The sequence below is a fragment of the Rhinolophus hipposideros genome (genome assembly GCF_964194185.1).
Source record: "Rhinolophus hipposideros genome assembly, chromosome: 20".
Taxonomy (NCBI): domain Eukaryota; kingdom Metazoa; phylum Chordata; class Mammalia; order Chiroptera; family Rhinolophidae; genus Rhinolophus; species Rhinolophus hipposideros.
The window spans coordinates 46,606,244-46,619,983 of record NC_138066.1 but is presented as its reverse complement, the minus strand read 5'-3'; the positions used below and the strand labels follow the sequence as shown (position 1 = coordinate 46,619,983).

The window sequence follows — 13,740 nt, the reverse complement described above, 5'->3', positions numbered from 1 at the left end:
CTGGCTTTTTCTGTATGGGTTACGGACTCATACCTGTTCCTCATCTTCCCATCTGGGCGAGCCAGGTGGGGCTGAAAGAGGTAGGGACAGAGAGGCCAGTCATCCTGAGGCTGCAAAGACTTGGTTTCCCTAAGACCACCAGAGCCCTCTACCAGCCCCTCTGTCTTCCTCTACTTCCTGCCACCTCCTCTCTCTCTCTCTTCTCTTCCTCACTTCCTTCTCTACCTCCTCTTCTTTTTCTTCCTTTTCTTTCCTCTCCGCCTCTTCTCCACCACCGCTCTGCTTCCCTCAGTGACATCCTGGACTTAATGGTTTGGGCCAAGGGAAACAAGGAAAAGCTGGGCTCAGCATTTCAGCAGGGCAGGCTGGGAAGGAAACAACGGAGGGAAGAGACGGCCCCAGCAGGAGAGAGGATGGACACATGACCTCATCTTTCTTTTCCAGGAGCCAGAGCATCAACCTGTTCAGCTCTCCCTGTTTCTTCATTGCTGGTTTCTCATTTAATTCCCGCCTTCCTTTCTGCTCAGACTCCTCGCCAAGCTTACTTTCAGGCTACGTTAAATATATGGGAAATCTCTCCTTGCTGAGAGTGCATCCTTGTGGGAGGAATCTGGTTTCGGTGCCTGGGGAGTTTACCAGTTGGAAGGAGAATGTATGCTCCCTTTTCTACCTGGGCCCTGCTGCAGTATCACTGACTTTATTAAGATAGTTCTTTATGTTGCATGAGCTAATGTTTACAGCACCTCGTGGGAGCTGGCTCCTTGTGTGCTCTGTTTATTAGGGGAGGAAACTGAGGCTCTGTGTGGTTTTTCATGGGAGACATTGAAAGGTGTCCACCCTGTTCTGATGGGAAACGAGGTGACACAGGCACCAGGAATTCTCCCCCATCTAGTCACCCCATCTGGGCAACTAGAAGCTCATTCCCAAGTCTGCCACAGTCATGCTTATTACAGTTTCTGCCTGGGAGTATCTCACGTCTTTCCCCAAATCAGGATTCAGGTGTGTTACCACCTTCCCCAACTCAAAACCATCTGTCTCCCTGGCCTGCTGGCCCCTCTGCAATGTGCAGTGGTTCTCAGCATCGGCTACACGTCGAAATCACCCAGAAGGCTTTACCTGCTGCCTCTTCCTGCCCTAGTAGATTCTGATGTAACCAGGTTAGGGCAAGGCCTCAGCTTTGGACCTTTGAAAAGCTTCCCGAGTGATTGTTATATGTAGCCAAGGTGAAAAACGAACCACTATTCAGAATCAGTGTTTCCTAACTGGGAGTTATTGTGCCGCCCACCCTCGTTATCCCGACCTCAGACATATGCCAATGTCTGAGACCTTTTTTATGGTCCCACTGAGACGGGGGTGCTACTGGCATCCAGTGGGTGGAGTTAAGGGGTGCTGCTAAACATCTTCCAATGCACGGGACATCACCACTCCCCCCAAAGAATGATCCAGTCCCAAAGGTCACCGGTGCCAGAGTTGAAAAACCTTGCTCTAGAATGGTGGTTCTCACACTTGAGTGTGCACCAGAATCACCTGGAGGAATTGTGAAAACACAGGTTGCTAGACTCCACTCCCAGAGTTTTGGATTCTGTAAGTCTGGGGTGGGGCCTGAGAACTTGCCTTTTTAACAGGTTCCCAGGTGCTCGTTACTGAAGCTGTCAGTCCAAGTCTACACTTTGAAAACCACTACTCTAGATGGATTCAGAATCCTGTTTTTCTAGATCTGAGACATGTCGTCTCCATTATGGTTATTAGAAAACTCTGAAATAACAGTGAGTTAGTAACTAAAACACAAGAGCATGCTCTCTCATGTAACAGAAATCCAGAGAAAGGCCATCCATGGCTTGTGAGGCAGTTCTAGAGTTATTAGGGACCCAGGCAGGCTTCCATCTTCTTGTTACATCTTAATGCATGGCTTTAAGGGCATTTTCAATGCCCCTTAGAGTCCAAGATAGCTGCTGGAGCACCAGCCATCGTGTCCTCATTGAAAACAGAAGGTAGTAAAGACAGACAGGTAACAATCAGGCTCCTTCCAACACCTTCTGAACAGCTTTCCCAGAAGTCCCACCACACTTTTGCTCACAAAATCTTAGTCACATGGCCAAATCTTAGTCACATGCCATAGCTAGCTGCAAGGGAGGCAGAGAAACATTTTACTCTGGGCCACAATGTGCCCGCCAAAACTCAGAGTTGTTTATGTTTCTAAGTAGAAAGGAGAGAACAAATATTGGGGTAGGTAACTAACAGCTTCTGCCCACATGTGCATGCCTGATCCTCCTAATAGTTAGCATTTATTTGGCATGTGCCACGTGCCTTGTTAAATTCAGTATCTTATTTAATCCTAAGAGCTTTGCAAGGCAGGTAATAATATTATCTCTATTTTGCAGATACTGACGAACCTGAGGCTTTCTAAGATTAAGCCATCAGCCCAAGTTACAGTCATAGATGAAGTAATTTGAGAGCCGCTGCAAAGCCTGGGCTGCTTCTTGCCTCAGTTGCTCTCAGAGACCTGACCTTTTCCTTCTGAGCCTGTCCGGTTATCTGTGAGACCTTTCTAAGTCAAATTCTGGACCCCGCCCCTTCTGATTAGCTCCATTCCATGGCTATCTGTATCCTTGCGGATACCCCCTTCTACAGATCTATGGGGAAATACACAGGGCGTGTGCCCTGATTGACAAGATTAGTTTCCTAGCGCTGCTGTAAAATTACCACAAACTTCGTGGCGTAAAGAAAGCTACACCAATTTATTCTCTTTTAGTTCTGGAGGCCAGTTTTACTGGACTAAAGTCAAGGTATCCCCAAGGCTGGTTCCTTGTGGAAGCTCTAGGAAAGAATCCATTGTCTTACCTTTTCTGTTAGGTTGGTGCAAAAGTAATTGCGGTTTTTGCATTCGTTTTTAACCTTTTAAACCATAAATACTTTTGCACCAACCTAATAGCTTCTGGAGGCCACCTGCTTTCTTGGCCTCACGATTGCTTCCTTGAACCACTCCAGCCTCCCGTTTCCATTGTCACATACATCCTTGCTCCCTGTCCTGTGTCAGATCTCCCCCTGCCTGCTCTTATAAGCACTCTTGTGATTAATCCCGGATAAACGCTACATCTCAAGAGCCTTCATTTATTCACATCAGCATAGTCCCTTTTGCCATAGAGGGTGCCATTCAAGGTTGCAGGGATTAGGATGTGGCTCTTTTGGGGGTCTCCTGTTTAGCCTGCCATCGGGAGCTTTTTGCTACTGTTCTTCCATCCTTTGTCCCCAGCGCTTCTGCCATGAGCTGTTCCAAACATACGTCACATTTCACTTCTGTCCTAGGAGTTTTCAGAGAGGCCAGAGACAGGGTCTGAAGGGCAAGGCAGTGTGTTGGGAGACGTGTCTAATCAGCTCCCAGTGGTCATAGCAACGGACACAAAAACATTCAAGTGGAAAAGGACGGGGGGGAAGGGGATCCTGCCCTAGAAATGGCAGAGTGACTTAACCTGGGCAAGAGTGCACAACACAGAAGCATAAACAGCTGTGTTAGACCCGCAGCAAGCGTCCTCAGGGCTGTGTGTTTCTAGGTGACCCTTCAAATTTCTAGGTGCCTGCTAATCCACATGCCCCCCATTGCCTTTCCCTAGGTTAATAGAGGTGTGTCTTTGGCCAAATACAAATGCTACACCTAGAATAATTTGATGGGGGGGTGGGGTGGGAAGGAGGGAAGAAGTGTTAGGCTCTGCTTAGGCTGGTTATGTCCTAACCTCATTTTCCTTCACTGGGCTCATTCTCTTGTCTCCATCCTGACACCCCCCTCCCGCCCCCACCCTTGGCTGGGTCAGCCATGCTGGGATGAGTCTGGGGTGTTGTATGTTTTGCTTTTTATTTTATTTTGCAAGTGCCTCCCAACATTCTCTTGTGTGTTTAATGTCCCACTGCCAAGTGCATGAGGTTGCCTGGCAACAAGAAGGAAGGCCTTGTGTGATTCACCGGGCTGCTGCCAATTAATTTGCTAACTGCATGCATCTCCCGGGGAAAGGCTTCTCCTGGCCCTGTCTGAGCCAGCTCAGAGGGCTGCTGCCCAGGAAGGGAAGGAAAACCAGAGAAAGGTTAGCAGAACTTTGGGGGGTGTTTAGGGTGTTTGGGGGTCCAAATGAAAGAAAGTATCCAGAGGGCCCGGGAAACACCTGGACGAAGACTGAGGATTTCCCTCTTGGCCACCTGTCACCTGGAATGGCAGAGTGCCTCTGTGTAGGCACATTGGCTGGCTTTTGGGGGTAGGTGACTCGAACATGCAGACTCTCTCCTTCTGAAGCTCTTCTTCAGAGGACTGTCTTTAAATCATCTTCTCCCAACTTAGTCTCCCCCGGGCCCTCACTGTGACATCTTCCCATCTCTGACAGCATCCTTTCTCTGGGTGGCACTGCAGCTGCGCACATCCCTGCCAGGGGTTAGCCAAAGCCCACAGGAAAGTGAGTGACCTTGCAACAGGTTGAGCTGTGGCCCTCACCTGTCTAGAGGGACAGAAGGGGACCTGATGGCCCAGACTGCCTCCAGAATCCTTAGTGTAGTTTCTGCAGATACTGCTGTCCTTCTGGCTTCCGGCGCGATCAGTGTTACCTCTCTCCTATGGCCTAGGGGCGGGGTTTGCCTGTTCGGGGTTTGCCTGTATCCATAGCGTCCGATCCAGTATGGTACTGGCCAGTGCATGGATTTATAATTATCCAAGTGATTCCCTGTGGCTAGATGGCCATTGCTGGACTCGAGCGACCCGTCATGAAGCCTGGATTATCTGTGAATAGGTCCCTTGCCTGAATTGATGGACCTCATCAATTTTAAAATGGGGACATCCCCTGAAGGCATTTGGTGCTACTAAATATATTCGTCACTCAGAAATGGGGGGATTATGCAGACATGGGTGGAAGTGAGGAAAGTGTGATGAGACCAAGTCCATCTTCATTTATTTGCCATCAGAATTAGGGAAAGAGAAATGTGTGAAACCATTTCCTCTGAGGGACCCCTATCCACTCTGGATAATTTCCTAATTAGTTGTTAAGGGACTTACCAAAGCAGAGAGCTGCTGAAGTGAACATTAGGATTAGGGACCAGACTCTCGTCATCCCATATGGAGAACATTGGCACCCTCTGTGCCTCAATTTTCCCATCTATACAATGGGTGATTTGACACCTTCATGCTCCCTGCCCCACATCTCACGGATATAACAGTGACATGTGGAAAAATGGAATTTTCCACTTTCTCTTGGCTGGCTGTATATGCTCAGTGGTACTTCTTTTTTTTTAAAAAAAAAAAAAACATCAGCTATGGGTGTAGTGGTGACATTTGTGTGAAGGGCTCCTGGTCATGATTCAGTGTACAGGGAGTTCCTTGAGTTGTACAAATAGGCCCGTTTCCCCTCCTTAACTAAAATCCTGCTTTTGGAAGCAGTCTGTGTTCTTTTCAGTAGCTAGACTATTACGGACTAAAGACAGTAAAGTGATGCTTATTGTTGAAAGACATCTGTTGGAAGAGCAGAAGCCAGAGTCTCACTCTGATGCTGTCTCTTGATCTGCAGGCTTCGGAAGGACTGGCAGAGGACTGGCCAAGGGCTGCTCTGCCTCACCCACTCTTCCCACCAGGGAGCTTCACGGAGCCAGCGGATACCACCAGGGCCCCCCCTGAAGGACCTGGCTAAGATGGGACCATCTCTTAAGAGACAAGAGCTCTGGATATGGTGAAGAATTCCTCAGTGCAAAGACCCTCGCACTGAGAAATCGGCTGTGTGTTCACTTGCCTGAGCCTGGAGACGCATGCATCGTGGGACGTGACCTACAGTTGGAGAAGACACTGTGATCCCAGGCCTTGTTTTACTTCTGTGGAGAACGTTTCCTCGGCTGCTGCTGCCTCCTCGTAAGACTCTCCCTCCCGCCCCTCCCCAGGAACAAAGGCCTTTCTGCCACACCCTCTTCATGCCCCCCACCTCCACGGCTGCTGCGCCTTTGGACTCAACACTTCTTCTTGTTTGCTCCATTATCTTCCAGCCGATACAGAGTGAATAGTTAACCACACTTAGATCAGATGGAATCTTACGTTTTCTTCCTGCTCCTTCTAAGGAAGTGTGTGTGCATTGCTATGCGAGCAGTCTTCTCATTCATTTGAGATCTGGCCGCACGGGTTCCAGAGTTATGCAGATCAGTACAGAAGTTCCTCAGGCTCTCAGGGACCTTGGTGGGGACGTTGGCAGGGGAGCTGGATTGTGAAGGCTGGTGCAGTCCATGCTCAGCAGTCTCGGTTGGAATCACACACAGGTGTGCATTTGGAGGAGCAGAGAATGAACACTGTTGTTCATTCCGAGTGTGACTTCTATGGATACAGATACGCACTCAGCTGTGAAGACCCTCTTCTCTCAGGTGGCAGTTGGGGTCCACACCAGAACAGGGGACTTCCTTACAGACTGCCCAACTACCATCAACGGTGGAATATATTGAGGCTCTTCTCCCTCCGGTGTGTGCTGATGACACACACGCCTGACAACACATTGGGCCCCGTGAAACCCGAGTCCTGTTTATTCCATTCACTCTGTAGCTACCATACACATGGCTGGAAACATGTCCTCCCTATCCGTGATGGGTCCGCCAAAATGCAGAGCCAAAGATGTTTGCGTTTTCAATTTCCAAAGCGAATGGATGACTTGTCTTTGTAAAAAGAATTAAATATATATATATACCCACATATACATTCCCTGTGTTGTAGGCGATGTGTTTGTGTGACCATTTAATGACTTCGACATCATGTCAGTGGAGCAATGGGGTCGTCTTGGCATCTCCGACTCACCACAAAACGAGTGAGAAGGACCTCTGGCGGAGGGTTCACGCTCTTGAAATGTAAGGCTTGTTTGTGGTCTTTTCCCTTCCTTCTCTGACAGGCAGACAGACTTGTTGTAGTAGAGTCCTTTGGGTTTCAAAGAGCAGAGACCCACTGGTATTGCCTCCATAAAAGGCTGGCTTATCCCAAGTTGCTGTGGAAGGAACATAGACAAGAAACAGTCTGCCTAGCAGCTGCCCAGCTAGGCCTTTCCAAGAAGCCCCAAGTCATTCAAGATATCCAGGTGCAGTCAGTGGTTTCCAGGGATAGCAGAACGGTCACATCCTGGTCGTCTTGATCTGTTAGCAGCAGGACCCACTGATTCTAGAATTCTGCTGTGGTGACGAGCTGAGGGCGACCGACCGTTCCAGTTTGCCGAGGACTGAGGGGTTTCCCAGTATGCAGGACTTCCAGTGCTAACCCTGGGACGTTCCTGGGCAAACTAGAACAGTTGGTCACCCTGCTGGGTGATTTGATGACCCTCTGGTGCTCTTGATAGGTTTGGCCATTTGCCATTCAGAGCCCTTGTGGCTGGCTACTGGGCAGCCTATAGATAGGTGCCATTGGATCAGTCCCAATCTTGGCCAAACCAGCTGTTTCCAGGGTGACAGGGTTGCACAATGTTGAATAAAAACCTAGGTGTAAAGAACCAGCCGAGACCACCTCGTTCGGATGAGTGTGATGGACAGTGCACGTGGCAGGCATTCAAGGTGTCAGGGGCTTCTCTCCACCACAGTCCTACGTGAGAAGGTGAAGCTAACGTTCCTTATTAAAAACAATAGTTCATTAAGAAACAAAAACTAACACGGCTACTGGGAACAGTAGAAAATAGACTGGTGTGTGTGTGTGTGTGATACATGCACATTCTATGTAGAATAATGAGCCAAGAAGAAAATTCTGCATCTAGACAGAGACTAAGAGCTAAAATCTTCTGGATGGTGTTGTCTGGAGAGCTAAGGAATTGTCTAGAGGACTTCCTGAAATTCCTTTGAACCCTAGGCTCCTTTAAAATATCAAGGGCATGTAAATTGGGCCTAAGTGTGTACTTTCTCGCTAACGTCTCCTAGATAACCTTTAAGTTCAACTCAGATAGTATTGAATGGGACCTCCCAGCTCCCTCTTACCTTTGCAGACACTGACTCGATTGGGAGAAAGGAGCAGGTGGTGAAGGTGGTAGTGGGGGAGGGTAGAGGAGAGGAAGGCTGTGCCAGCAGAATTTCTGACAAGTAAGAACAATCTGAAGGCAAATTACAGATTCTTGTCAGGTTGGCCAAAGCCAGGTTTTCGGGCTTCATGCCATCCTGAAGTTGTGGCTGCTTGCCATGGGACCAGGCCTCCATCTTTTCTGCTGAAAGATCGACCATGTATCTGCAGGGCTAGAACACCAGCCTTGGGCGAATCCCGCTCATCGTGTGGTGTGGCCACAGGGAGGTCATTGCATGCTAGGGTGGAGGTGAGCGTACACACATCTAGAAAGCGTCCTCTTACATTATCCATGTGTTAAGGTTGAGACACCCACCGGCCCTCCGCTTGTACCTGGGCCTTTGCGTCGGTTCTGACGCTCACCGCCGTTGAAGGAATGCTAGCCCAGTCCTGGGGTGCCATTTTTCTTTTTAAAAAGCTGAATTCATTTTAGGTATTTCCTTCATGTATGTCCTACATGTAATCATTGGTTCCAGAGGAAGTCCCGCTGTTGTGCCCAAAGTACCTTTTTCTCTCTCTTTTTTATCTTCTCCTCCAATGCGAATCCCAGAATCCCAGAGGTTGCAGTGGTTGAAAGCCTCCCTCTTATCTAGTGCTACCTCTGAATAATGCAGGAATCCCCTTTCCCACATCGCAGGAGGGATTGTCCAGCCTTGGGCGAGGCAGCCTTTTTGGCAGAGTGGGAGAGGGCTGTGAGAGGGCGAATGATATTCACCCTGGTGGGGAAGCTGTGGAATTTTACAGAGTAATTCATTAGGCTGTCAAGTGGCCATGAAGGTCAGTTTCTTAATGAGATTTCGTCCAAATGCATTTTGCCCTCTCCCCAACCTGTGCCAGTCTCTTATTTCTGGATCCAGGTAGTACAAGTATGTCTAATGTTGATAAAGAGCACAGAGTGAAGAGACAAGGAGGCCTGAGATTATGTCTCAGAAAGTCCCTCATCTTGGTTCCTTCCATGTAAAATGAAGGATTCGGGACACATAATCCCTGAAGCTCTTCTAGCTCTGATAGCCACCGGGCTGTCATGTTTGATAGAGTTCACGACTTAAAAGATTTGCTGTTTTTTGTTCCTGATGAGAACAGTATATCAGACATTGACCAAGGTACAGTGGAACAGTATTTTATCCACGTGCTGGACATACTAATTGTGCTTTAATTCATTATAAGCATAACTTAACCTCAAAGTAGTCCGCCTTTCCCCAAGGTTTTGTTCAAATTTCCCTCTGAGATTTTTCCACGGCATTGAAACTCAGAGATTTTTATCCTCTTCCAATGGTCTTGGAAACCTGTGTGTTGACGGAAAGATAGGCAGTTCTAATGGTGAAGTAAGTCCCTCTTCTCAGGAGGATATGATTTAAAGGGCATAAAGGTGACCTTGGGAATAGCTACTGACCTTGGATAAGACTCTTTCACGCCAGGCTGTTGCAAAGCAGGGCTGGTCCCCCTACCTCTACTTTGGAGAGAAAGCAGGCAGAGGGAGCCCATCTCTGCCCAAATCTTCAGGACTCTTTTCAAAAAATACTGAACTGAGGGGACCTGGAAACCTGCATGCTAGTCCTGCCTCAGCTTCAGCTTGCTCTAAGGTCATTTATAAGTCACTCAATCCTTTTCTCGGGGTCTCAGTTTTCTCATCTATAAAATGGGAAAGGCTCATCTATAAATGGTTGGTCTTGAGTTCCCAGGTGTCAAGTTCTGAGCCTTGCCTGACCCAGTGGATGTCTGCCTGTTCTCCGACATGTAATACTTTCTCCCTTTGCCTTTGGTTGTGCAAGCCCCAGACAGGGCTGTCCCAGGAAGTGCATTACCCAAGAATACTTCAAAGCTGTTTGCACTCATCAGTTGCACTGAACATGAGTTTGTTGAAGGAGAATGCAAACAGACACATAGACTGATGACAGACGGGAGAGGGGGGACTGCTATTTGCAGAGGGTGACTGGGGGGGGGGGCGAAGCTTGCCTGCAGTTTTGACCAGTAAATAAAAACTTGGAGCTCTACGTGGCTAAAACTGTAGAGGATTTATTAGTTTGCTTAGTGACAGGCAAATATTAAGTCTTAAGTTGACCCGTCCTGGGACCTGCCTTTTGGCTTTTGTGAGCCGTCAGGCGCCAATCACCACATACTCCAGGTTATCAAGTTCTGTCGAAGGGCCTTTTTGTGTGTTTGTTTTTTTCAGTTGTTTCCCGTATCCTCCTTTTGTTGCTCCCCCACCCCATGATAATTCAGATCTGAATTTTGGAGAGGGGGAGAGCAGAGTGTTTAAGACGTCTTGTTCTGTTCATAAAATGTCTATATGCAGGGATCTGGCTGCCCTGGGGATTGGTCATGCCAGTGGTTTGGTGGTTCTTGTGGGTCCCCTCTCCACCCTTTGCCCAGAACTCTTTTTTTAAAAATTAATTTATTTTCCAATTACAGTTGACATGCAGTATTATATTAGTTTCAGGTGTACAGCATAGTGACTGGACATTTATATACCTTATGAAGTGATCACCCCCATAAGTCTAGTACCCATGACACCATGTATAGTTATTTCAATATTATTAACTATATTCCCTATTCTGTGGTTTATATCCCTATTATTTTTATAACTGCCAATTTATACTTCTTAATCCCTTTCACCTTTTTTACCCATCCCTCCATCTCGCTTCCCATCTGGCAACCATCAGTTTGTTCTGTATTTGTGGATTTGTTTGTTTGGTTTGTTCGTTCACTTTTATTTTTTTATTTTTTTAGATTCCACATATAAGTGAAATCATATGGTGTTTATCTTTCTGTGACTTATCTCACTTGGCCTAATATCCCATAGGTCCGTCCATGTTGTTGCAGACGGCAAGATTTCATTCAATTTTCTCTTTTTTGGCTGCGTAATATTCCACTGTATGTACATACCACCTCTCCTTTATCCATTCATCTATCGATCTCTGCCCTGAACTCTTAATGACTTAGGTCTAAGGATATTGGGCAAAGGTCTTGCCTCTCCGTAAGCTTAAAATGAGCATAATTAGAGGCATGAAAAGATGTGAGTCTCCTTTTTCTGAGCTGGAACCTTTACTTCACATGTGACTGTTCCTACCTAATAGTGACAGATGACTTCAGCCTGATTCGTTGACAGGTGAACTACTAAAGGTAGAGCTGTGAACGCTAGCTGGGCTCTGCTCTGGGCTTGTCGCCCTCCCTCGAGTGAAACACTCAGACCCCAGAGGCTGGACAGACACCCAGTGTATTCAGTTTCTAAGTGTGAGCTGCAGGGAAACTGAACCCGATGGAATCATCTTTATCCTTTGCCTTAAACATCCTGAGTGCAAGCCCGCCTGTTCCAAAGCACTGTAGTTCGTGGGTACTCAGGTCTCGTAGGCAGTGTTTGCTAATCCACCCACTGTGGGGTGCGTACACCAGGCACACTCCTGCACGGCAGACCCTATGTGCCCTTTTCCGGGCCATGCTGCTAACTGTCCGTGGAGGGTGCCTCTTACCAGCCTGCCACAACTCATTGAGCCAAAAGTTGGGAATGTTCCGGAATTGCTTACTTAAGAAAGTTCCTTTCACACTCCAGTGGTGATTTTTGATTGAACTCAGCATGATTCTCAGTCCTCTGAGAATTCTGTCCGTCTGAGCCTATGTTTGAAAAGCTCAATGTTGGGCACCCAGGCCACTGAAGTCACTAATCCTTCCAGGCTCGTCTCAAATGCTCCCTTCTCTAGAAAACCTTCCTGGATTTCTCCTCTCCTCTCATCCAGTTGCGACTTTTCCCTCACATATTCTTTTAAGCAGCTAGCATTGCATAGGTCCTCAGAAAATGCTTATCCCTCCTTCCTTGAACATAGCACTTTTCATGTCATTTACTGTGCTTATACTGAACTGGTTTTTATATCCCCTTCTCAAGGGCCCGCCTCTCTCTCCCTCCTCTGTCTCTCACCCCCTTCTCCCCTTCCATCTCTCTAACTCCCCCCCTTCATAAAAAAGGAAATGGGTCACTCCTTACACATTGAAATGTATCCCTGAAATTCCCAATAATGTTCAAGGCCACATGGAAGGCACTGTGATTGACATTTCATCCCCAGAAAATGGAGATTTATAGGGTTCAATCACTTTTGACCAAGTCTTACAGGTGAAAGTTGAGATTCAAAATCAAAGTCATTGACAGCCTGATGTTCAGAGCTCTTAGGTTGTGGCATGGTGGCTTTTACAGGGAAGAGATACAAGAAAAATGTGGAGTTGACTTTTATGAAGGATCTTTTTCTGTTTGCACCACCAAATCTGCCTGTTTGTCCACTCCAATCAATAAAGTGTTTCTGAACAGTGCAGAGAAAATGTGCTTGTTGCTTGATTGATTGGTGCCCCAGCAGCACCTGTTATTGAAATAACATGTGCCTGGTTTTTCCGTTAGTTGTTTGAGAGCTAGGTTCATTTTTAAGGTGGGAAAGAGGACCTTTAACTCAAAAAATTTAGGTCAAAATTTCTAAAGAATTTCACAGTGTCTTATTTCTAAAATTTCTAAAGAATTTCACAGGGAGAAATACAGAAGAGAAAACACAACAACACCTGAGATGTTTCCTGCCTTCAGGATCTTACTTACAGTCTGGTTAGACAAGAACAGCACATGTAAAACCATCAGTCACATTTGCCACATGAATTTATGGTTAGGAGTACTGGTGAATGTGGGTGGATAATGCCACCCGCTCTTACTCCTAACACAAACCTTCGTGGAAAGTCACAGGCAGAGGATTTAGTAGATAATGATGGGCAGATCCCCTGCTCCAGGTGATGGGCCTGGGTTCTGGGCTTACCACCTGGGGACAGAAGGCAAAGGCGGAAGAGGCCCCACTCGAGAGCAAGCAGACCCAGGGAGAGAAGACCCAGGGAGAGAAGAGTCTGCTCCCATTTGCTTCTGATTAATTCCCTCTCCCAAGGGGAGAAGCACATAAAAGAGGAGAAAGGAGAGCAGAAATGTAGGCGGAAGCTTCACCGTTTGAGAAAGAGAAGAACTGAAAGGATACTTCCTCTTCTCACCTCGTACCAAGAAGTAAAATTAGAGTTTGGACAAAGTGGACGTCATCTGTGGGTGATGGCTACTAGGACCAATTTCAGACGTGAGAGAGAATTCAATATTCAGCCCCAAAAATTAGGCAGTTCAGGAACTAATACAGTGTGGTGTTTTACTGTCCTTTATAATTTTAAAGCTCTTTGCAAAGTTTCTCATTTGAATCTCATGGCAACTGAGTGAGAAGGGATTGAGGCCTCGTTTACATAGAGGAGGAAACTAAGCTGAATGAGGTTCCATGACTTGCCCTTGGGCCTCCCCTGCAAGTCCCCTGCCCTAAGTGCAGTGTTCCCGTTTCCCCATGGCCATTTCAGGAGAGACTGTTAAATGCAAACTGTATTCGTCACAGCAGGCTGCTGTAACAAACACCCCACATCTCACTGTTTCACTAATGAGTTTTCTTCCTTCACACTTCGGTACAATGTGAGTTGGCTGGGGTAGGGGCAGAAAGCTCTTTTTCATGAAATGTAGGGACTCTGATCCTGTCTTAGGTTCCCACCATCTTCAAAATGGGGCAGGATGGAGCAGCTATGAAGGAGAGGGACTTGGGCACCGACTGCCTCGGCCTGAGCCACTCTGCTGACCTCTAGCAGTGGGACCTGGAGGGAGAAACTTAGCCTCCCCATGCCTCAGTTTCCACATCTCTAAACTGCTTCATAGGGCAGATGCA

General features: G+C 47.3%; 1 protein-coding gene across 1 annotated transcript in view; it reads left to right on the top strand.

Annotated features, from left to right (window-relative positions):
* The window catches only part of LOC308488378 (uncharacterized protein), a gene marked incomplete at its 5' end in the record, with an annotated part of 143,306 nt that extends 136,604 nt beyond the window's left edge, over window positions 1–6,702 (top strand). Inside the window, one exon of the mRNA XM_081028039.1 lies at window positions 5,541–6,702. Coding sequence (XP_080884165.1) covers window positions 5,541–5,660 — 120 coding nt within the window. The 3' untranslated portion in view covers window positions 5,661–6,702. The remainder of the gene's footprint in view (window positions 1–5,540) is intronic.
* Between the last annotated feature and the right edge of the window lie 7,038 nt (window positions 6,703–13,740).